This window comes from Tachyglossus aculeatus, chromosome 2 (assembly GCF_015852505.1).
Source record: "Tachyglossus aculeatus isolate mTacAcu1 chromosome 2, mTacAcu1.pri, whole genome shotgun sequence".
Lineage (NCBI taxonomy): Eukaryota > Metazoa > Chordata > Mammalia > Monotremata > Tachyglossidae > Tachyglossus > Tachyglossus aculeatus.
In genome coordinates this window covers 129,563,971-129,589,626 of record NC_052067.1, presented here as the reverse complement: position 1 = coordinate 129,589,626, position 25,656 = coordinate 129,563,971, and the positions used below count along the sequence as shown (strand labels likewise).

Below are 25,656 nucleotides of genomic sequence, written 5' to 3'. Positions count from 1 at the left end.
GGTGTTTTTAAAAAAAAGCAATTCTTAGCCCTGGCATAAACTTTGGTTTTGAGCACTGGCGTTTGAACCTGTGTCCCTCTGTCAGGAAATCGGTAAGTTACTCTCACCACTTTAGGAAAATGGTGGGCTGCTGAGTACAGGACAAGTTAGAAATGACTTTGAAAATGGACTGAGTGATTTTCAGTTCATTCAATCGTATTTATTGAGCGCTTACTATGTGCGGAGCACTGTACTGGGCGCTTTAACGTTTCATCCATTTTCAAGCATCTCTTTTAAGCCCAGAAGATGAAGATGATTTCCGTACTGTTAAACCGGGTACTTCCGATATGCAGAAGCTCTCTAGCAAATCCTGGGAAAGAGTTGGGGGGAACTGGACAGGCAGAAGTAAAGGAAGAAAGGCAAGAAAAAAGAAAATGATCTAAAATCCATTTAAAATGTTACTCCACTGCTGCACCGAGAGGATTCGGTGCCTCACCATCCTATGGTTTTGGGGGGCAGATTCAATTAAAAACAAAATAGCCCTAGCTTCAGATTTTTTTTCCACAGCATTCATTCTCAGCTTGAATTCTCCCCCGGATAAACCTTAAATGTTGGTGGGTGGTGTAATTGATTCCTTTGAAGACACAGACTTTGAGCACTCTGGACCGCCCCTTCTTCGGGAAACACCCTGCCTTTTTTTTTTTAATGGTACTTGTTAAATGCTGACGATACGCCAAGCGTCGTAATAATAATAATAATAATAATAATAATAATAATAATAATAATAATCACAGTGTTTGTTAAGCGCTTACTGTGTGCCGAGCACATAGATAAAAGGTCATCAGGTTGGACATAGTTTCTGCTTCATATGAGGCTCAAAGTCCGAGGGAGAGGGAAGCTGAGGCCCAGAAGAAGGGAAGTGACTCGTCCAAGGTCACACCGCTGACAAGTGGCAGAGGTGAGATGAGAATCTGGCCGTGTGAATCCCAGGCCCGCGCTCTTCCCACTAGGCCACAATACCGCGAGAAGCAGCGCGGCTCGGTGGCAAGAGCCCGGGCTTTGGAGTCCGAGGTCTTGGGTTCAAATCCCGGCTCCTCCCGCCGTCAGCCGTGTGACTTTGGGCAAGTCACTTCACTTCTCTGGGCCTCAGTTCCCTCATCAGCAAAATGGGGATTAAAACGGGGGTTGTCCCCCGTGACACAACCTGATCACCTTGTAAGCTCCCCAGCTTTGCTTTGCACATAGTAAGCGCTTAACAAATACCATCATTATTATTATTATTACTTCTCTGACACCGTCAGGGTTCTCCTATCTCTGTCTGCTCCTTCTCCGTCTCCTTCGCTCGCTCTTCTGCCTCCCATCCCCGAACCGTGGGGACTCAGTGTTCAGTTCCGGCCCTCTGTTTCTCCACTTGCACCCACTGCCTTGGAAAACTCATTCACTCCCACTGCTCTATTGGCGGGAATAACTCCCAAATCTACCTCTTCGGCTCCAACCTCTCTCCTGCGCAGCCTTGCGTTTCACCCCGTCTTCAGGGTTATCTCTTCTCAAATGATCCCGTTGACACCTCAGATTTAACACGTGCAAAACAGAGCTCCTTCTCTTCCCATCCAAGCCCTGCCCTCCCTCCAACTTTCCCATCATTGTGGACAACACCACTATCCTCTCCATTTCACAAGTCTGCCACCTTGGCATGACCCTCCCTTCACCTCTCTCTTTCAGCCCGTGTCCTGCCCCTTCGATCTTCACGTCTCCGGAGTCCAATCCATCTCCAACCATCTGCCACCTCACTGTCCCAAGTAGTTGTTTTATCCCATCTCGACTGGTACCTCCTTCCTCACCTCCCTGCCTCAGCTTTTCCCCCTCTCCAATCCATACTTTGATCAATCGTATTTATTGAGCGCTTACTATGTGCAGAGCACTGTACTAAGCGCTTGGGAAGTGCAAATTGGCAACATATAGAGACAGTCCCTCAACAGTGGGCTCACAGTCTAAAAGGGGGAGACGGAGAACAAAATCAAACATACTAACAAATTAAAATAAAATAAATAGATACTTTGCTGTCTGAATCTAAATATCCTTCCTCTTTTCCTCTTTTTTTTTTTGTTTTTTTAATGGCTCTCTCACCCATTAGGTTGTAAGGTCCCTGATTATTTAGCTACTCTTACAATCTCCCAAGTTCGCCTAATTGACGTACACACAGTTCAGCAAATATAATGGATGGCTACAAAGGATTTGACTGTGGGATCAGTGCTCTAGAATCAAAGCTTTGTTTGGAAGTTTACATTTTGAACACATATAATGCTTGAAACATTTTGGTTTTGGTTTATAAGCAAGATGCACAGCGCTTAAACTGCCTTGTAAATACCTTAAACCCCGGATTCGACGCTTTTTGTCATTTTGGAATAAAAAGTTACTCTTTCTGGTTTGGTTACCTTAATTTTAGCTTTCGATTGTCCCCAAAATGGGGAGCTGTTCAGTCTTTTAGCTTCTGGTGTGGCTCGAAGTATTTAAACTAGTTGTTGAGCGTTTACTACTTGTGCAAGCGCTGCTCGAAACCTGGAGCAAATACTAGGTTATCAGGTTGGACCCAGTCCCCATCCCGAGTGGGGCTCACGGTCCGGGTGAGAGGAGTGTGATTGAATCCCCATTTTACAGAGGAGGACACTGAGGCACGGAGAAGTTAAGCGATTTCTCGAAGTCGCACACGTGACAAGTTGTAGAGCTGGTCCTCCGACTCCCAAGCCCGTGCTCTTTCTACTGGGCCACACTGCTTCTCGGAGTTTAGTATCGAACCTAATATTTATTTTTGAGGTACCAGATACTAATGGTTGACTGCTTTTTCCAAAATGATGTTATTTGCAAGCAGTGACTGTTACCCCTTGTGATAAGGCTTGCAAATATGTACCATTTTCAGCTGTGACTGTTGAAAATGAATCCTTTTTATTCTGTTTAAAGCAAGAGAAGCAGTGTTGCCTGATGGCAAGAGCTGGAGTCAGGTGACCTGGGGGTTCTAATTCTAGTTTCATTGCCACGTGACCTTGGACAAGTCACTTACCTCCTCTCAGCCTCAGTTTCCTTATCTGTACAATGGGGATTAAGTTCCTGTTCTCCCTTACGTGTGTGTAGAACTGTGAGCCCCGTAAGGAACCCTGACTGTGTCTGACCCGATTATCTTGCGTCTTCCACAGCCCATAATCCAATGCTTGGCATTCTTAATAATAACAATAATAATAATAATAATAATGGCATTTATTAAGCACTTACTATATGCAAAGCACTGTTCTAAGCGCTGGGGAGCTTACAAGGTGATGAGGTTGTCCCATGGGGGGCTCACAGTTTTAATCCCCATTTTACTGATGAGGTAACTGAGGCACAGAGAAGTGAAGTGACTTGCCCAAAGTCACCCAGCGGACATGTGGTGGAGCTGGGATTTGAACCCATGACCTCTGACTCCAAAGCCCGGGCTCTTTCCACTGAGCCACGCTGCTTCTTTATCATGGTAATAATAATGATAATAGTATTTGTTAAGCACTTACTACGTGCCAGGCACTGTTCTAAGAGCTGGGATGGAGACAAGCAAACCGGGTTGGACATAGTCCCTGTCCCACGTGGGGCTCACAGTCTCAGTCCCCATTTTACAGACGAGCTAACTGAGGCATGGAGAAGGGAAGGGACTGGTGTGGGCAGGGATGGCTGAACTGTAATTGTAACTCTGTATTGCTGAATTGTACTTTCCAAGCGCTTAGTGCGGTGCTCTGCGTATAGCAAGCGCTCAATAAATACGATTAAATAATACTGATGGCATTTCAGTGCAATAAATATGGTTAATTGACTTACTGATAATAATAATAATAAAGATGGCATTTATCAAGTGGTTACTATGCGCAAAGCCCCTCCTCTTTCCACTGAGCCAGGCTGCTTCTCTAATAGAATAAATGAACTTCCCTCCCTCCTCCTTCCCTTCCCTCCTCTCCCCCTCGTCCCCCTCTCCATCCCCCCATCTTACCTCCTTCCCTTCCCCACAGCACCTGTATGTATGAATATATGTTTGTACGTATTTATTACTCTATTTGTTTATTTATTTTACTTGTACATATCTATTCTATTTATTTTATTTTGTTAGTACGTTTGGTTTTGTTCTCGGTCTCCCCCTTTTAGACTGTGAGCCCACTGTTGGGCAGGGACCGTCTCTATATGTTGCCAATTTGTACTTCCCAAGCGCTCAGTACAGTGCTGTGCACACAGTAAGCGCTCAATAAATACGATTGATTGATGAGAGCTCACCTCCTCCAGGAGGCCTTCCCAGACTGAGCCCCTTCCTTCCTCTCCCGCTCGTCCCCCTCTCCATCCCCCCCATCTTACCTCCTTCCCTTCCCCACAGCACCTGTATATATGTATATATGTTTGTACATATTTATTACTCTATTTATTTATCTTGTACATATCTATTCTATTTATTTTATTTTGTTAGTATGTTTGGTTTTTTTCTCTGTCTCCCCCTTTTAGACTGTGAGCCCGTTGTTGGGTTGGGACCGTCTCTATATGTTGCCAATTTGTACTTCCCAAGTGCTTAGTCCAGTGCTCTGCACACAGTAAGCGCTCAATAAATACGATTGATTGATTGATTGATTGATGTTGCCAACTTGTACTTCCCAAGTGCTTAGTACAGTGCTCTGCACATAGTAAGCGCTCAATAAATACGATTGATTGATGATGAACTTGTCACACAGTAGACAAGGGGCGGAGCAGTTGTTATTTCTTCACATCTTCTGCCAACAGAGCCGCGTTGCTTTTCGCATTGTTTCGGGGCTGCCAAGGGCTGTCCCAAGCGCTTAGTACAGTGCTCTGCACACAGTAAGCGCTCAATAAATACGATTGATTGATTGATTGATTCTGTCTCACGCCAGTCAGCCGTGCTGGTGGGCATCGGTGAATCTGCTTTAGAAGCTCTGTGTGTCTTCTATAATAGTAACAGTGGTACTGTTTTTTAGACCGTGAGCCCACTGTTGGGTAGGGACCGTCTCTATACGTTGCCAATTTGTACTTCCCAAGCGCTTAGTACAGTGCTCTGCACACAGTAAGCGCTCAATAAATACGATTGATTGATCATATCACTACTGTTACATGTCATTGTAAGTACCTAGTCTTTTAGACTGTGAGCCCACTGTTGGGTAGGGACCGTCTCTATATGTTGCCAACTTGTACTTCCCAAGCGCTTAGTACAGTGCTCTGCACACAGTAAGCGCTCAATAAATACGATTGATTGATTGACTGATTGATTGATTACCTAAATTTGCAGTTGGCACTGAAGTCCTGGTGTGATTTATCGAGGGAATTGAACCCGGAGAGAAGATAAACTAATCAGGGAAGGCCTCCTGGAGGAAACGTGATTTCAAAAGGGCTTTGAAGATGGAGTTTGGTGGATCTGAAGAGGAAGAAGTTCCAAGCAAGAGGAAGGGCGTGATCATGAGGTATAATAATAATGATAATGGCATTTATTAAGCGCTTACTATGTGCAGAGCACTGTTCTAAGCGCTGGGGAATTTACAAGGTGATCAGGTTGTCCCACGTGGGGCTCACAGTCTACATCCCCGTTTTACAGATGAGGGAACTGAGGCCCAGAGAAGTGAAGTGACTTGCCCAAAGTCACACAGTTGACAAGTGGTGGAGCCGGGATTTGAACCCATGACCTCTGACTCCAAAGCCCGGGCTTTTTCCACTGAGCCACGCTGCTTCTCTGCGTGAGAAGCCAAAGATAAAGTAGCATGGCCTAGTGGATAGAGAACGGGCCTGGGACTCTATCTTTGGCGTCAGGTATGAAGCAGGACAGATGACTGTGAGGTAAACTGAGTAAGAGCAAACAGGGATATAGAGGAAGTGAATGGTTTAGACGTTGAGCCCCACGTAGGACAGGGATTGTGTCTGATCCACTTGCGTCTACCTCAGCACTTGATCCGAGTCCTAGTATAGAGTAAGCACTTATTCTGACGGTTTTGACACCTGCCTACGTGATGGTGGTGGTATTTGTTAAGCGCTTACTGTGTGCCAAGCACTGTTCTAAGCGCCGGGGGGGATACAAGGTAATCAGGCTGTCCCACGTGGGGCTCACAGTCTTAATCCCCATTTTACAGATGAGGGAACTGAGGCCCAGGGAAGTTGGGTGACTTGGCCAGAGTCACCCAGCGGACGAGTGGCGGAGCCGGGATTGGAACCCGTGACCTCTGGCTCCCAAGCCTGGGCTCTTTCCACTGAGCCACTCTGTTTTGTTTCGTTGTCTGGCTCCCCCTCCTAGACTGTGAGCCCGTTGTTCATTCATTCAATCGTATTTATTGAGCGCTTACTGTGTGCAGAGCACCGTACTAAGCGCTTGGGACGTACAAGTTGGCAACGTATAGAGACGGTCCCTACCCAACAGTGGGCTCACAGTCTACCCGTTGTTGGGTAGGGACCGTCTCTGTTGCCGACTTGTACTTCCCAAGCGCTTAGTACGGTGCTCTGCACACAGTAAGCGCTCAATAAATATGACTGAATGGATGAATGAATGGCAGGAAATAGAAAAGGGTTTAGACTGTGAGCCCACTATTGGGTAGGGACCGTCTCTATATGTTGCCAACTTGTACTTCCCAAGCGCTTAGTACAGTGCTCTGCACACAGTAAGCGCTCAATAAATATGAATGAATGAATGAATGAATGGCAGGAAATAGAAAAGGGTTTAGACTGTGAGCCCACTATTGGGTAGGGACTGTCTCTATATGTTGCCAACTTGTGCTTCCCAAGCGCTTAGTACAGTGCTCTGCACACAGTAAGCGCTCAATAAATATGACAATGAATGAATGAATGGCAGGAAATAGAAAAGGGTTTAGACTGTGAGCCCACTATTGGGTAGGGACTGTCTCTATATGTTGCCAACTTGTACTTCCCAAGCGCTTAGTACAGTGCTCTGCACACAGTAAGCGCTCAATAAATATGACTGAATGAATGAATGAATGGCAGGAAATAGAAAAGGGTTTAGACTGTGAGCCCACTATTGGGTAGGGACTGTCTCTATATGTTGCCAACTTGTGCTTCCCAAGCGCTTAGTACAGTGCTCTGCACACAGTAAGCGCTCAATAAATATGACAATGAATGAATGAATGGCAGGAAATAGAAAAGGGTTTAGACTGTGAGCCCACTATTGGGTAGGGACTGTCTCTATATGTTGCCAACTTGTCCTTCCCAAGCGCTTAGTACAGTGCTCTGCACACAGTAAGCGCTCAATAAATATGAATGAATGAATGAATGAATGGCAGGAAATAGAAAAGGGTTTAGACTGTGAGCCCACTATTGGGTAGGGACTGTCTCTATATGTTGCCAACTTGTGCTTCCCAAGCGCTTAGTACAGTGCTCTGCACACAGTAAGCGCTCAATAAATATGACTGAATGAGTGAATGAATGAATGGCAGGAAATAGAAAAGGGTTTAGACTGTGAGCCCACTATTGGGTAGGGACTGTCTCTATATGTTGCCAACTTGTGCTTCCCAAGCGCTTAGTACAGTGCTCTGCACACAGTAAGCGCTCAATAAATATGACTGAATGAATGAATGAATGAATGGCAGGAAATAGAAAAGGGTTTAGACTGTGAGCCCACTATTGGGTAGGGACTGTCTCTATATGTTGCCAACTTGTACTTCCCAAGCGCTTAGTACAGTGCTCTGCACACAATAAGTGCTCAATAAATACGATTGATTGATTGATTGATTGGTAGGCGGTCTCTTCCCAATTTGCAGTAGACATAACCTAAGAGCGTTAATTGAACCAGTGGGGAGTCCCTAAGAGAGGACGCCAGTCAACTGACAACTTGACAACTGTCCACATGTTTTGTTCTCTGTCTCCCCCTTTTAGACTGTGAGCCCACTGTTGGGTAGGGACCGTCTCTATATGTTGCCAACTTGTACTTCCCAAGCGCTTAGTACAGTGCTCTGCACACAGTAAGCGCTCAATAAATACGATTGATTGATTGATTGATTGTGTGCTCACTGTTTGCAGAGCACTGTAATAAGCCCTTGGGAGAGTACAACGGAGTTAAAAGACACGGTCTCTGCCCACAAGGAGCTTACAGTATAGCCAGGGAGACAGGCACCGAAATAACTTTTATTTTTTAATGGTATTTAAGCCGAAGCACCAAAGCCGAGTCACCTGTGCCGGGCGGCAGTGTCACGGGAAAGAGTCAAAGGCGGATGATCGAGCGATCAAAATGCGTGGAAGAAGAAGGCAAGGGTAAACCGCTTTTAAATCTTTCCCAAGAAACCTTTATGGATACACATTCCAGACTGACCGGAGAGTCCATGGAGTGGCTATGGCTCAGAAACAATTCGACGGCATTTGAAGAGGATTTAAGCCCTTATCCCGGGCCTTGCACTGTTCTAAGTGCTGTGGTAGATGCGTGTTAATCAGACCAGATTAATAATTAATAATAATAATAATGATGGCATCTATTAAGCACTTAGAGCAGTGCTTTGCACATAGTAAGCACTTAATAAATGCCATTATTATTATTATTACTACTACTTAGTGCAAAGCACTGTTCTAAGCGCTGGGGAGATACAAGGTGATCAGGTTGTCAATCAATCAATCATATTGAGCGCTTACTGTGTGCAGAGCGCTTGGAAAGTACAAGTTGGCAACATATAGAGACAGTCCCTACCCAACAGTGGGCTCCCAGTCAATCCCCATTTTACAGATGAGGGAACTGAGGCCCACAGAAGTGAAGTGACTTGCCCAAAGCCACACAGCTGACAGTTGGCAGAGCCGGGATTTGAACCCATGACCCCTGACTCCAAAGCCCGGGCTCTTTTCCACCGAGCCACGCTGCTTCTCAAGATTACACACGGGGCTCACTGTCCAAGTAGGAAGGAGAAGAGGTGTGGCATCCCCACTTTTACAGATGAGGTAACTGAGGCACAGAGAAGGAAAGTGACTTGCCCAAGGCCACACAGCAGGGAAGTGGCAGAGTTGGGATTAAAACCCAGGTCTTCTGACCCCAAGGCCCGGGCTTTATCCAATCCTCCATGCTGCTTCCCAGGTAGAAGGAAGAAGTTGGGGAATTGGTGCTTCAATCAATCAATCAATCAATCAATCGTATTTATTGAGCACTTACTGTGTGCAGAGCAATGTACTAAGCGCTTGGGAAGTACAAGTTGGCAACACTTAGAGACAGTCCCTACCCAACAGTGGGCTCACAGTCTTAAATAGAGGGGTATTTAAGTTTGTATGTATAGACAGGCTCTGAAAGGTTGGAAGTACTTAGTAATATCAATCAATCAATCGTATTTATTGAGCGCTCACTGTGTGCAGAACACTGTACTAAGCGCTTGGGAAGTACAATTCGGCAACACATAGAGACGGTCCCTACCCAACAGTGGGCTCACAGTCTAAAAGGGGGAGACAGACAACAAAACCAAACATATTAACAAAATAAAATAAATAGAATAGATATGTACAAGTAAAATAAATAAATAGAGTAATAAATCTGTACAAACATATATACATATATACAGGTGCTGTGGGGAAGGGAAGGAGGTAAGATGGGGGGGATGGAGAGGGGGGCGAGGGGGAGAGGAAGGAAGGGGCTCCCAACTTTTTCCTCTCCTCCTCCCCATCCCTCCCGCCCCACCTCCCTCCCCTCTCCACAACACCTGTATATATGTTTGTACCGATTTATTACTCTATTTTACTTGTACAGATTTACCATTCTATTTATTTTGTTAATGATGTGCATATAGCTGTAATTCTATTTGTTCATTCAATCGTACCCATTGAGCACTTACTGTGTGCAGAGTAACAGTAATAATAATAATAACGATGATGGTATTAAGCGCTTACTCTGTGCCAAGCACTGTTCTAAGCGCTGGGGTAGATGCAAGGTAACCAGGTGGTCCCACGTGGGGCTCACAGTCTTCACCCCCATTTTCCAGATGAGGGAACTGAGGCCCAGAGAAGTGAAGTGACTTGCCCAAAGTCACGCAGCTGACAAGGGGCAGAGCTGGGATTAGAACCCATGACCTCTGACTCCTAAGCCCATGCTCTTGCCAGTAAGCCACGCTGTTTCTCTACTTAGTAGAGCGCAAGTGCTTAGTACAGTGCTTTGCACTCGATAAATACGACTGAATGAAGTACCAAAGGGCAGAGCTGGTTCAGGAGAGCTGAAAGGTGGCTGGGATAGAAAACGGGTCGAAGATTCCTAATTTTTTTTTTTATCTCCGCTTATCGCAGTCTGTCAACACCTCACGGACTAGTTGTTTAGGGGAAGCAGCGTGGCTCAGTGGAAGGAGCTCGGGCTTGGGTTCTAATCCTGACCCGCCACTTGTCAGCTGTGTGACTTTGGGCAAGTCGCTTAACTTCTCTGGGCCTCAGTTCCCTCATCTGTAAAATAGGGATTAAGACTTGTGAGCCCCACCGTGGGACAACCTGATCACCTTGTATCCCCTCCCAGTTCTTAGAACAGTGCATCGCATAGAGTAAGTGCTTAACAAATGCCATCATTATTATTATTATTTAGGGGAACATTATTGATCATGCCATCATTATTATTATTTAGAGGAACATAATTGATCAACCTCTTTCTTGAGGCCTTGTCTTGAGACCGTTGCTTTCCCGAGATTTGCTTCTTCAAGCGGAATCCTTGGGCCCGATCTCTTTTTCCCATTTCAGTCCCTTTGAGAGTTTGGTTCATCTCAAAGCCTGTGGCCCAGGCTTTTTCCCTTCTCTTTATAATGCCAGCAAAGAAGAACATCAGAATTTAACTTATTAAAGAAATCCAGAATAGCGTTTATTCATCTTCGTATTAATTTGGCAGCAGTAATTAGGAAAGGGGAAAACGTCAAGTCTTCAAAACCCAATAAAACTCCCCTGAGTGAATCTTAGGAAAACTTCCCAAATACATCATTTGACACTTTTTATGTATTTTTACATTCTACCGGCCTGTACATTGCTGTTGCTCTTAGGGCTTGGGTTCACCGAGCTCAACTAGAAAGAGCAGAATTGCTCCCTTGTGACTCACGTTTAGTCATCTAAACTGATCAGGTCAAATTTAGCCGGGGAAATTCTAGAATTTGCTATGTTTGGCAGGGACGGTGCTAACGATTCTTCGTTGGAAGAATAGCTGGTGCCTCCTCATCCTCATCGTTATCAGGCTCTGGCCTGGAAATGCCCTCCCTTTTCCTAGTTGATAGATTTTCATTCTCCCCAATTTCGAAGCCTAATTGGAGGCACATCTCCTCCAAGAGTCTGTCTCCGACTAGGACCTCATTTCCTCTTCTCCCCCTCCTTTCTCCATCCCTCTTGCACTTGGATTTGTACGTCTTATTCACCCCTCCCTCGGTACTCATATATATATAAATTAATTATATATATAATATATATATATTAAATATAATTATATATAATTAATTTATATTAATGTTTGTCTCCTCTAGACTGTAACCTCGTTGCGGTCTACCAACTCTGTTCAGTTGTACCCTCCCAAGTGCTTAGTATAAAAACTACCGCTTCACAAAATGGTATTTGGGCGCTTACTGCGTGCAGAGCACTGAGCGAAGCGTGTGAATCCACATTAATGAGGTTGTATGCCTTTTCCCCTAAGTAGTGGGGAGACTGTGAGCCCACTGATGGGTAGGGACTGTCTTTATATGTTGCCAACTTGTACTTCCCAGGTGCTTAGTACAGTGCTCTGCACACAGTAAGCGCTCAATAAATACGATTGATGATGCTCAATAAATACGATTGATTGATTGATAGTGGATGAGCTCTAACTATACGCCTGGTTCCACAGCTCTCTAAAGTTACTTTGGTCTAACAGGTAATATTTAGAAACTTGACAGCCAGGATGGGGAGGATAAAGGAAGGGAAGGGGAGTTGACCAGCATAATTAGTGCTCCTCTCTCTAAGCTGGAGCAGTTACCAATTTAATTAGACTAATAAAGGACAGAGGGCCGGAAAACTGATATCAAAAGATCTCAGCCAAGTATCCATCTCTTCCCGACTAATGCTCCTATTCAGAGCTGGCCTCGTTGAGTCCAAATTGATGGAATTCAGTTTCACTTGCTAAGAAAAGGTAAAGTGGTTAAGCAAAGCCAGAAAGAAGAAGCAAGAAAACCTGGCACTCCCTGAAAAACTTTTTTAGCTGCCCTCCTTTCGTTGGGGTATTTAAGCACTTACAACGTGCCAGGCACTGTACTAAGCGCCGGGGTAGATACGGGATAATCAGTTTGGACACAGTCCCTGTCCCACATGGGGCTCCCCGTCTAATGGGAGGTTAGCCAGCAGGATCAGCACCCATATTAAAAATCCAGCCATTTTTTGTTTTGTCTCGGCAAAGGAATTTCTTCATACGTTATCTTGATAAATGGAAATTTCATGGGTAAAAACCAGTATTCAAAATTATAAAATAAGTAGAATTCTCTCCTCACAACTACCGATTCGAAAATTTTCAAGAGATTTAAAAGGAATTCCTTTGTCGACGCATGAGGTTTGAATGGATAATAAAACTTCCTTAGGGCTGCAGCGACTGTCGTGTTCCCTCTGGGTCCAAAAATGGACGTTTCGTTTCCCAAGTAAACGGGTTCCCCGCTGTATAAGAATATCCTGGTGTAATTGGTTTCCACTTTCTTGAACTCGGCCCCAAGTTCGGCCAGCTTCTGGTACGTTCTCAAGACGAACCTGGAGCAGTCGTACGATTCGAACCAGACCTCCGACTTCTGGGCTGGGCCGGCTTGGACGGTCCACGTCTCGTAATAAATGCCGGTTTCGTTGTCACGTTTCACCCACTTGACCATCTGATTAAACACGCTTCCTGTAAAAGAGGAAACGGAAGGGTTTATTAAAGTACAGTGAGTGGAAAGGGTCTGGCCTTCGGACTGCACTTCCATCTTTTTTTATGGTATGTGTTAATAATAATAATAGAGAAGCAGCGTGGCTCAGTGGAGAAGGGCACGGGCTTTGGAGTCAGAGGTCCTGCCAGCATTATTATATCATATTATATCATAAATGCCATAATAATAATAATATATAATAATAATTATTATAATTATTGTAATAATAATGATGATAAAAATAATAATAATGGCATTTATTAAGCACTTACTATGTGCACAGCACTGTTCTAGGCGCTGGGGAGGTTACAAGGTGATCAGGTTGTCCCACGGGGGGGGGGAATCACAGTCTTAATCCCCATTTTACAGATGAGGTAACTGAGGCACAGAGAAGTTAAGTGACTTGCCCAAGTCAGCTGACAGTTGGTGGAGTCAGGATTTGAACCCATGGCCTCTGACTCCAAAGCCTGTGATGGCATTTGTTAAGCGCTTACTATATGCAAAGCACTGTTCTAAGCGCTGGGAGGGGGATACAAGGTGATCAGGTTGCCCCACGGGGGGCTCACAGTCTTCATCCCCATTTTACAGATGAGGTGACTGAGGCTCAGAGAAGTGACTCGCCCAAGGTCACACAGCAGACATGTGGCAGAGCCAGAATTCGAACCCATGACCTCTGACTCCCAAGTCCACTGAGCCACGCTGCTTCTCTACGTGCCAGGCACTGTACTAAGCACTGGGGCCGATACAAAATCATCAGGTTGGATACAGTCCCTGTCCCACATGGGGCTCACAGTCCCCATTTTACAGATGAGGGAGTTGAGGCACAGAGTAGTTAGACTAACCTCCCCCTCTAGACTGTAAAATCGCTGTGGATGCCGTGTACTTCCCAAGCGCTTAGTACAGTGCTCTGCACACAGTAAGTGCTCAATAAATACAATTGATTGATTGATTGATAGGGAATGTCTGTTTATTGTTATGTTGTATTCTTTATTCTACCAAGCGCTTAGTACAGTGCTCTGCGCACAGTAAGCACTCAATAAATATGACTGACTGAATGAATGAAAGGTCACACAGCAGGCTTGTGGCAGAGCAGGGATTAGAACTCGGGTCCTTCTGAGTCCCAGGCCCGTTCTCCGTCCACTAAGCCTCGCTACTTCTCTATCTTTGGCTTCTTTCCCCTTCACCCCCCACCCAAAGCAGAGCTTCCCTCGGAGTAATTTTCCTCTCCCAGATCATCATCGGCAGAAAGAGCCCGGGCTTTGGAGTCAGAGGTCACGGGTTCAAATCCCGGCTCCGCCAATTGTCAGCTGTGGGACTTGGGGCAAGTCGCTTCACTTCTCTGGGCCTCAGTTACTTCATCTGTAAAATGGAGATTAAGATGGTGAGCCCCACATGGGACAACCTGATCACCTTGTATCCCTCCAGCGCTTAGAACGGTGCTTTGCACATAGTAAGCGCTTAACAAATACCATCATTATTATTATTATGATCAGCGCCGAGATTTTAAGACTAGTCATCAGCTACGCTGTGCGATAGTTCTTAACTCAAGCTCCTCAGCTGATGGGATATCTTTTTGGCAGAAGACAACCTCTGTCCCTGCCACCTCCATACATGAAGTCAGTTTTTGGCTTCGGAAAAGAGGGACAATTCCCAATTATTTCCCAACTCACCTCCGCCTACTTCCGTCTCAATCCCGGCCAGTGGCCCAGAACCCCTTGATGAGAATCATAATTTGGGTATTTGTTAAGCACTTACTATGTGCTTTTTTATCTTTTAGACTGTCTTTTAGACTGTGAGCCCACTGTTGGGTAGGGACTGTCTCTATGTGTTGCCAATTTGTACTTCCCAAGCGCTTAGTACAGTGCTCTGCACATAGTAAGCGCTCAATAAATACGATTGATTGATTGATTGAGATGTGCAAAGCACCGTTCCAAGCGCTGGGGAGGATACCAGGTGATCAGGTTGTCCCATGTGGGGCTCACAGTCTTCATCCCCATTTTCCAGATGAGGTAACTGAGGCCCAGAGAAGTGAAGTGGCTTGCCCAAAGTCACACAGCTGACAGGCGGCGGAGCGGAGATTTGAACCCGTGACCTCTGACTCCCAAGCCCGGGCTCTTCCCACTGAGCCACGGTAAGCTTCCCTCTTCTCCATCCCTGTTACTTCGGCTCTCCCCCGTTACTGCAAGGGAAAACGTTCTTGACCAACCTCACTTTAATCAATCAATCAATCAATCGTATTTATTGAGCGCTTACTATGTGCAGAGCACTGTACTAAGCGCTTGGGAAGTACAAGTTGGCAACACATAGAGACGGTCCCTACCCACCAGTGGGCTCACAGTCTAAAAGGGGGAGACGGAGAACAGAACCAAACATACCAACAAAATAAAATAAATAGGATAGAAATGTACAAGTAAAATAAATAAATAAATAGAGTAATAAATATGTGCAACCATATATACATATATACAGGTGCTGTGGGGAAGGGAAGGAGGTAAGATGGGGATGGAGGGGGGACGAGGGGGAGAGGAAGGAAGGGAGGAAGAGGAAGAGAGGAAGAGACTTTAAGGAAAACTTGTTATAAAGAATTTGTGTGCTTTGAACGACACTATGCGCATTCATCGCCTCCAAAAATCACATCACACTCTACCTACAAAGTCACAGATCGACAGAAGAACGTCTCCTAATTCCCTAACGCTGTCGCTTCCCAAATGAGAACATGCGATAAGAAAGAATGGAGTAAAACTACTTCCATCTAGAGTAGATCACTAGCAATAATAATAATAATAATAATGTTGGCATTTGTTAAGCGCTTACTATGTGCGAAGCACTGTTCTAAGTGCTGGGGGGGGGCTACAAAATGATTTAGACTGTGAGCCCACTGTTGGGTAGGGATATATGTATATATGTTTGTACATATTTATTACTCTATTTATCTTCTGCATATCTATTCTATTTATTTTATTTTGTTAATATGTTCGGTTTTGTTCTCTGTCTCCCCCTTCTAGACTGTGAGCCCGCTGTTGGGTAGGGACTGTATATGTTGCCAACTTGTACTTCCCAAGCGCTTAGTACAGTGCTCTGCACACAGTAAGCGCTCAATAAATACAATTGATTGATTGATTGATTGATTGACTGTCTCTATATGTTGCCAACTTGTACTTCCCAAGCGCTTAGTACAGTGCTCTGCACACAGTAAGCGCTCAATAAATACGATTGATTGATTAGGTTGTCCCCTGTGGGGCTCACAGTCTTCATCCCCATTTTACAGATGAGGGAACTGAGGCCCAGAGAAGTGAAGTGACTTGCCCAAGGTCACACAGCAGACATGTGGGGGAGCTGGGATTCGAACCCGTGACCTCTGACTCCAATGCCCGGGCTCTTTCCACTGAGCCATGCTGCTTCTCCAACCTAGTAGATCCCCTCCCCACAGCACCTGTATATATGTTTGTACATATTTATTACTCTATTTATTTTACTTGTACATATTTATTCCATTTATTTTATTTTGTTAATATGTTTTGTTGTCTGTCTCCCCCTTCTAGACTGTGAGCCCGCTGTTGGGTAGGGACCGTCTCTATATGTTGCCAACTTGTACTTCCCAAGCGCTTAGTACAGTGCTCTGCACCCAGTAAGCGCTCCATAAATACGACTGAATGAATGAATGAATGAATGATGATGATGATGATGGCATTTGTTAAGCGCTTACTATGTGCAAAGCACTGTTCTAAGCTCTGGATGAATGAATGACTACCTCGTTTTCCGAGATGGTGTAAAGCTTAACTGATTCTCTCGACGCTTTTAAACTCTTAGCTGAAGGTACTATTTTAAACGTGGAACACCTTCCCTGAAATTAAGATCTGGTTTGTTTGATTTGTTAAGATCAGAAGCCGCGTGGCTTAGCGGAAAGAGCCCGGGCTTGGGAGTCCGAGGTCCTGGGTTCTAATCCCAGCTCTGCCACTCGTCTGCTGGGTGACCTTGGACAAGTCACTTCACTTCTCTGTCCCTCAGTTACCTCATCTGTATTTTGTTTTGTTACTATGTTTTGTTTCGTTGTCCGTCTCCCCCTTCTAGACTGCGAGCCCGCTGATGGGTAGGGACCGTCTCTATATGTTGCCAGCCTGTCCTTCCCAAGCGCTTAGTACAGTGCTCTGCACACAGTAAGCGCTCAATAAATACGACTGAATGAATGAATGACTAAGCCCCACCTGGGACAACCTGATAACTGAATCTTCCCCAGCGCTTACAACAGTGCTTGGCATTCATTCATTCAATCGTATTTATTGAGTGCTTACTGTGTGCACAGCACTGTACTAAGCGCTTGGGAAGTACAAGTTTGGATGGTCCCTATCAATCAATCATATTTATTGAGCACTTACTGTGTGCAGAGCACTGTACTAAGCGCTTGGGAAGTCCAAGTTGGCAACATATAGAGACGGTCCCTACCCAACAGTGGGCTCACAGTCTAAAAGGGGGAGACAGAGAACAAAACCAAGCATACTAACAAAATAAAATAAATAGAATAGATATGCACAAATAAAATAAATAGAGTAATAAATAAATAGAGTAATAAATATGTAGAAACATATATACATATATATCCCTACCCAACTGCGGGGCTCACAGTCAAGAAGGGGGAGACAGACAACAGAACAAAACATTTAAACCAAATAAATAAAAAAATAAATAGAATATGTACAAGTAAAATAGAGTAATAAATATGCACAAACACATATATATAAGCGCTTTAACAAATACTGTTATTATTATTTGTTCACCACAGGTCCATGGTATTAAGAAGGCAAGGCCTGCCAGCACTTGGGGAGCTGGAGGTCTGATGAGTTATATATATGTATATATGTTTGTACATATTTATTACTCTATTTTACTTGTACATATCTATTCTATTTATTTTATTTTGTTAGTATGTTTGGTTTTGTTCTCTGTCTCCCCCTTTTAGACTGTGAGCCCACTGTTGGGTAGGGACTGTCTCTCTATGTTGCCAATTTGTACTTCCCAAGTGCTTAGTACAGTGCTCTGCACACAGTAAGCGCTCAATAAATACGATTGATGATGATGAGTTTCAGGCATGGCCCCAAAGCGGGCCATTTTTTCCTCAGGGACTGGAAAGCTGGCTCAATTCCCTTTATTTTCCACTGACACCGGGAAGCAAATGTCCCAGCCCTGTAGCAGTTCTGGGTCAACGAGCGCTTGCTGGGAGAAATAAAAGCCAGAGCAAAGTGGCGAACAGGCCCATCGGACTACCAGCTGAGCTCCGTTTTAACGCAATTTGGGTGGTCCACTAAGAAAGAAGGTGGGACACCAAGTAACAGAAAACATGGCAAGTTTGGGAACCACTCGAATGAAGGAAGGCGTTATTTAGAAGGCCGAGTGAAAGCTCCCCACTCCCGCAGAGGAAGGCCCGCCGTGAAAGCTTCTCACTAACCCCAAAAGACGAGGTGAGGAAATGGAAATTCAACGGTTGGCACAACGAGTTTTAGAGTGTAAGCTCCCCGCTCCCGTAGAGGAAGGCCTGCCGTGAAAGCTTCTCGCTAATCCCAAAAGACGAGGTGAAGAAATGGAAATTCAACAGTTGGCACAATGAATTTTTAGAGTGAAAGCTCCATACTCCTGTAGAGGAAGGCCTGACATGACAGCTTCTCGCTAACCCCAAAAGACGAGGTGAAGAAATGGAAATTCAACAGTTGGCACAATGAATTTTAGAGTGAAAGCTCCACACTCCCGTAGAGGAAGGCCTGCCATGACAGCTTCTCGCTAACCCCAAAAGTCGAGTTGAAGAAATGGAAATTCAACGGTTGGCACAATGAATTTTAGAGCGAAAGCTCCATACTCCTGTAGAGGAAGGCCTGACATGACAGCTTCTCGCTAACCCCAAAAGACGAGGTGAAGAAATGGAAATTCAACGGTTGGCACAACGAGTTTTAGAGTGTAAGCTCCCCGCTCCCGCAGAGGAAGGCCCGCCGTGAAAGCTTCTCGCTAACCCCAAAAGATGAGGTGAGGAAATGGAAATTCAATGGTTGGCACAACGAGTTTTAGAGTGAAAGCTCCCCGCTCCCGTAGAGGAAGGCCCGCCGTGAAAGCTTCTCGCTAACCCCAAAAGACGAGGTGAAGAAGTGGAAATTCAACAGTTGGCACAATGAATTTTAGAGTGAAAGCTCCATACTCCTGTAGAGGAAGGCCTGACATGACAGCTTCTCGCTAACCCCAAAAGATGAGGTGAAGAAATGGAAATTCAACGGTTGGCACAACGAGTTTTGGAGTGAAAGCTCCCCACTCCCGTAGAGGAAGGCCCGCCGTGATAGCTTCTCGCTAACCCCAAAAGACGAGGTGAAGAAATGGAAATTCAACGGTTGGCACAACGAATTTTATGAAGAATGATTTTCATTCTATCGTATTTATTGAGTGCTTACTGCGTGCAGAGCACTGTACTAAGCCCTTGAATTTTCAGAGAATTTTCCGTATTTTCAGAGACTACGGATTGTAATTAAACCCCTGCAGGTAGGGTGAAGGTGGTTTCCTCTATGTGACTGAAAGCAGAAGGGTAGGAGCCATTAGAGTCAACAGATGAAGAAGACAGTGGGGGCCAAGTGTTATGGGAAGCAGCATGGCCTAGTGGCAAGCTTTGCCACTTGCCTGCTGTGTGACCTTGGGTAAGTTCCTTGACTTCCCTGTGCCTCAGTTCCCGCATCTGTAAAATGGGGATTAAGAGTGTGAGCCTCATGAGGGGCAGGGACTTTGTCCAACTTGATTACTTCTCACTCTCGGCTTCAAGGCTGTCCATGCATCCCCTCACCCCCTCCTACCTCCCCTCCCTTCTGTCCTTCTCCAGCCCAGCCCGCACCCTCCGCTCCTCTGCCACCTCTAACCTCCTCACTGGGCCTCGATCTCGCCCGTCCCGCCGTCGACCCCCGGCCCATGGCCTCCCTCTGGCCTGAAATACCCTTCTGTCCCTCCGCACATCCGCCAAGCTAGCTCTCTTCCTCCCGTCAAAGCCCTACTGAGAGCTCACCTCCTCCAGGAGGCCTTCCCACACTGAGCCCCCTTTTTCCTCTCCCCCTCCCCATCCCCCCGGCCCTTCCTCCTTCCCCTCCCCACAGCACCTGTATATATGTTTGTACAGATTTATTACTCTATTTATTTTACTTGTACATATTAACTATTCTATTTATTTTTGTTAATGATGTGCATATAGCTATAATTCTATTTGTACTATTTTGACACCCGTCTACTTGTTTTGTTGTCTGTCTCCCCCTTCTAGACTGTGAGCACACTGTTGGGTAGGGACCATCTCTATATATTGCCGACTTGTACTTCCCAAGCGCTTAGGACAGTGCTCTGCACATAGTAAGTGCTCAATAAATGCATGAATGATTACCTTGTATGTACCCAAGCACTTAGAACAGTGCTTGGCACAGAGTAAGCACTTAACAAATACCACAATAATAATAATTATTATTATTAGAAGGGACAGGGTTGGAGGCACATGGTAGATTTTGAAAGCAGGAGGGAGATCTCTTCTTAAGAGACAGTTGAGAGGGATGAGAAAGAAGATGGGAGGTGGGAGGAAGGAGGGAGCAGAAGGAAAATGGGAGGTCACAGTTGACGGTTATGACTTTGTCAACAAAGTAGTTGCCATGGTCATCAAGGAGGAGGGGGCGGAGGGGATTGCAGGTCTGGAAGAATTGGCGGGAGCAATAGGCTTGGGAATCCATAAGGGAGAAGTGATGAGACTGAACAAAGCTCCGCCACTTCTCAGCTGTGTGACTGTGGGCAAGTCACTTCACTTCTCTGGGCCTCAGTTCCCTCATCTGTAAAATGGGGATGAAGACTGTGAGCCCCCTGTGGGACAACCTGATCGTCTTGTAACCTCCCCAGCGCTTAGAACAGTGCTTTGCACATAGTAAGCGCTTAATAAATGCCATTATTATTATTATTATTAACAAAGGAGAGGGAGCTGGAGCAGGTGAGGAAGAAATTGAGCCGGCCAAGGTGTCTGAATTACTGCCAACGCCACTTCACCCTAGTTCTGCCTTCAGGATTTGGGGAATCATTTAAGCAATTCTAGGGAGTGTTAATTTCTAATCTCCCCATTTTACTTCCCCTGAACTGCTGCTGCCCCATCTAAACACTGGGTATTCATACTCCTTTGATAATCACCCCAGCCCCTCAATGCTCATGTAAATATCCTTCTATTCTAATAATAATAATAATAATAATAATGACAGCATTTATTAAACGCTTACAATGTGCAAAGCACTGTTCTAAGTGCTGGGGAGGTTACAAGGTGATCATCCCACGGGGGGCTCACAGTCTTCATCCCCATTTTACAGATGAGGTCACTGAGGCCCAGAGAAGGTAAGTGACTTGCCCAAAGTCACCCAGCTGACAACTGGCAGAGCTGGGATTTGAACCCACGATTTCTGACTCCAAAGCTCATGCTCTTTCCACTGAGCCACGCTGAGATAATGGTATTTGTTCATTCATTCGTTCAATCGTATTTACTGAGCGCTTCCTGTGTGCAGAGCACTGTACTAAGCGCTTGGGAAGTACAAGCATTTAAGTGCTTACTATGCGTCAAGCACTGTTCTGAGCACTGAGGTAGATACAAACTAATCAGGTTGGACAAAGTCCCTGTCCAAAGGGGGATCACAGTCTTAAAATTGTACAGATGAGGACCCGAGGCACAGAGAAGTGAAGTGATTTGCCCAAGGTCACACAGCAGACAAGCGGCAGAGCCGGGATTAGTTAGAACCCAGATCCCTCTATCTGGTAGGCCACGCCGCTTCTGCTTATTAAATGCTAATAAACTGACCTAATAAATTGATTTTTAGGTCACACTTCCATTCATATAATGGAACATTCCACTTCGCACTTCAGAACAGGAAGCTTTATTCAAATGTCAGTGATTAAAAAGGGCCTAAAACCATTTAGTTTTGGACAATGCTAATTATTTCTGCTGCTTGGAAAGCTCAAGGCTTCTATGGCAATTCAGATGGAGCACTGCAAAACAGGACCTCCTTTTCATTAATCAGCACAAGTGGTAGGACGGATGAATAGATTTCTCTTCAGCGTGTAGCTTAATAGGCAGTAAATTGCATGAGCGATACCTGGATCCAAAGGTTTTTTGATATAGGAGTTTCAGGCATTATTCTTAACAAGTGGGCTACCAGAAGTGGAAAATTTCAGAGCTTCTATGGCGATTATCTCCCCCTTCTAGACTTGTGAGCCCACTGTTGGGTAGGGACCGTCTCTATATGTTCCCAAGCGCTTCGTACAGTGCTCTGCACACAGTAAGCGCTCGATAAAGACAACTGATTGATTGATTAATCTAGTTTATTTGGCTACAGTTACTCCAAATGGAGACACCGTCTCAACCTACCCGATAGGGTCGCGATTAAAGTCAAGGTTCCGTTTTCCTTCCAGTGGCCATCATCGATTCCTTCAAAGAAGCAGGCAGCCCCCTGATTGCACCAGAAAGGTGCCTCCATTTCAGGTCGGAGATGGGGAAATGTGCAATTTCCCAGCTGGAAAAGCTCATACCACTCCATGGTGTAGTTCTGGCCGGTGAGAGTGCTTCGGAACCCCAGGGCATCGTGCATAATTTTCTGGAAATTGAAGGTGAAAATATTAAATATTTGTCAAGCTGGGAAGCCGCGTGGCCTGGTGGATAGAGCGAGGGCCTGGGACTCAGAAGGACGTGGCTCCGCGCACGTGGCTGCTGCGTGACTGGACTGTAAGTTCACCGGGGGCAGGGAATGTGTCCGTTTATTGTTCTGTTGTAATCTCCCAGGCACTCAGTACAGTGCTCTGCACACAGGAAGCGCTCAGTGAATTTGACTGAACGAACGTCACATCTCAATGACCTCATCTCTAAAACGGGATTCCAGATTCAGATGGATCCCTGCAGCTTCTCTTTTTTCCAAACCTCCAGGGTGGCCTCTCCGTCCGAACCGTTTTCCAAGGACAGGCAGTCGGTTGTGGGGTGTTAATCCCCAGGCTTCCTTCAACCATGGAGCAGCGGCGTGGCCGAGTGGATAGCGGCCCCCTCGTCCCCCTCTCCATCCCCCCATCTTACCTCCTTCCCTTCCCCACAGCACCTGCATATATGTATATATGTCTGTACATATTTATTACTCTATTTATTTTACCTGTACATATCTATTCTATTTATTTTATTTTGTTAGTATGTTTGGTTTTGTTCCCTGTCTCCCCCTTTTAGACTGTGAGCCCACTGTTGGGTAGGGACCGTCTCTATATGTTGCCAACTTGTACTTCCCAAGCGCTTAATACGGTGCTCTGCACACAGTAAGCGCTCAATAAATACGATTGATTGATTGACTGATAGAGCACGGAGAGGGCTGGACCCAGGTTTCCTTCAACCATGGAGCAGCAGCGTGGCCGAGTGGATAGTGGCCCCCTCGTCCCCCCTCCATCCCCCCATCTTACCTCCTTCCCTTCCCCACAGCACATGTATATATGTCTGTACATATTTATTACTCTATTTATTTATTTATTTTACTTGTACATATCTATTCTATTCTATTTTATTTTGTTAGTATGTTTGGTTTTGTTCCCTGTCTCCCCCGTTTAGACTGTGAGCCCACTGTTGGGTAGGGACCGTCTCTATATGGTGCCAACTTGTACTTCCCAAGCGCTTAGTCCAGTGCTCTGCACACAGTAAGAGATCAATTGATTGATTGATAGAGCACGGAGAGGGCTGGAAGTCAGAAGGGCCTGGGTTCTAATCCCGGCTCCGCCCCTTGTCCGCTGGGCGACTTTGGGCCCGTCACTTGACTTCTCTGGGCTTCGGTGACCTCGTCTGTAAAAGGGGGATGAAGACTTTGAGCCTCGTGTGGGGCGGGGACCGTGTCCAACCTGATTAGCTTGCATCTACCCCAGCGCTTAGTACAGTGCCCAACAGAGCGCCTGACAAATAGTGAGTTCTCAACAGATGCGATTTAAAAAAACCCCAAAATAACCCCAAATAACAACAAAATCATCTAACCGCACCAGCGGTCAGCAGAGTGCCTGACAAATGGTAAGTGCTTAATAAACCAACAAAAAAACCCCAGAATCATTCAACAGCACTAGTGCCTGCTGTGTACAGGATAATGAGAAGAAGAATCATAACAATAATAGTATTTGCTAAGTACTTAACTATGTGCCAAAGCACTGTACTAAGCACTAGGGTAGATACAAGATAATCAAGTCCCACATGGGGCTCACCGTCTAAGTAGGAAAGAGACCGGGTATCGCATCCCCATTTTGAAGATGAGGAAACTAAGGTCCGGAAGAGTGAAGTGACTTATCCAAGGTCACACCAGACCATGCTTCCTCCCACTGCGTGAAGGTGAAATCACAGCTGAAGACCTTGCGGATGAAAATGCTTTAAAGGGACTGATTATATATGTTGCCAACTTGTACTTCCCAAGCGCTTAGTACAGTGCTCTGCACATAGTAAGCGCTCAATAAATACGATTGATGATGATGATGATTAAATAATAATAATGATGGCATTTATTAAGCGCTTACTCCGTGCAAAGCACTGTTCTAAGGGCTGGGGAGGTTACGAGGTGATCAGGTTGTCCCACAGGGGGCTCACAGTCTCCATCCCCATTTTACAGATGAGGGAACTGAGGCCTAGAGAAGCGACTTGCCCAAAGTCACACAGCTGACAATTGGGGGAGCCGGGATTTGAACCCGTGACCTCTGGCTCCAAAGCCCGGGCTCTTTCCACTGAGCCACGCGGCTTCTCTAAATGAGATTTCTGGAATGGGATCAGGCGAAAAACTCGGTAGCATAATTGTAAGATGGAAGTACTAGTTGGTAGCCACTTTTTGCTTTAACGAGTCCATACAAGTATTTGAGCCTAGAGTGCCCAGGACGCACAGTGCTTTGCACATAATAAGCGCTTAACAAACGCCATCATTATTATAGGTATCATCTTCCTCAAAAATGTGTCTGGGTTGTGAGACAGGGAAATGTAGGCTATGTTGACAACAGGTTTAAATGTAATTTGTTAGTTTTCTGCTCTAGAGCTTGATCTGCACAGTCTACCAACTCTATTGTGTTATACTCTGGCTTCCCGGCTACCTACTTCATTAATCAATCAATCGTATTTATTGAGCGCTTACTATGTGCAGAGCACTGTACTAAGCGCTTGTTCCATTACTTTGTTCCTTTATTGGGACAACTGGAACTCTCAGGCATGGCTCAGTGGAAAGAGCCCGGGCTTTGGAGTCAGAGATCCCAGAGGTCATGGGTCCTAATCCCGGCTCTGCCAACTGTCAGCTGGGTGACTTTGGGCAAGTCACGCAACTTCTCTGTGCCTCGGTTGCCTCATCTGGAAAATGGGGATTAAGACTGTGAGCCCTACCGCACCTCCCTTCTTTCCTTCTAACAGCCCAGCCCGGACCCTCCGCTCCTCCGCCGCCGCTAACCTCCTCACCGGGCCTCGTTCTCGCCTGTCCCGCCGTCGACCCACTTTTAGACTGTGAGCCCACTGCTGGGTAGGGACTGTCTCTATGTGTAGCCAATTTGTACTTCCCAAGCGCTTAGTACAGTGCTCTGCACATAGTAAGCGCTCAATAAATACGATTGATTGATTGATTGATTGATTGACCCCCGGCCCACGTCCTCCCCCTGGCCCGGAATTCCCTCCCTCCGCACATCCACCATCTCTTCCTCCCTTCAAAGCCCTACTGAGAGCTCACCTCCTCCAGGAGGCCTTCCCACATTGAGCCCCCTCCTTCCTCTCCCCCTCCCCATTCCCCCCACCTTACCTCCTTCCCCTCCCCACAGCACCTGT

At 45.7% G+C, this 25,656-nt stretch overlaps 1 protein-coding gene across 1 annotated transcript in view; it reads right to left on the bottom strand.

Annotated features, from left to right (window-relative positions):
• Positions 1-11,726: 11,726 nt before the first annotated feature.
• The window catches only part of CLN5 (CLN5 intracellular trafficking protein), a 35,667-nt gene continuing 21,737 nt past the window's right edge, over positions 11,727-25,656 (bottom strand). The window contains exons 3-4 of the mRNA XM_038763023.1: positions 22,228-22,453; positions 11,727-12,811 (exon numbers count right to left, since the gene is read on the bottom strand). Of these exons, the coding sequence (XP_038618951.1) occupies positions 12,300-12,811; positions 22,228-22,453 (738 nt within the window). The 3' untranslated portion in view covers positions 11,727-12,299. The remainder of the gene's footprint in view (positions 12,812-22,227; positions 22,454-25,656) is intronic.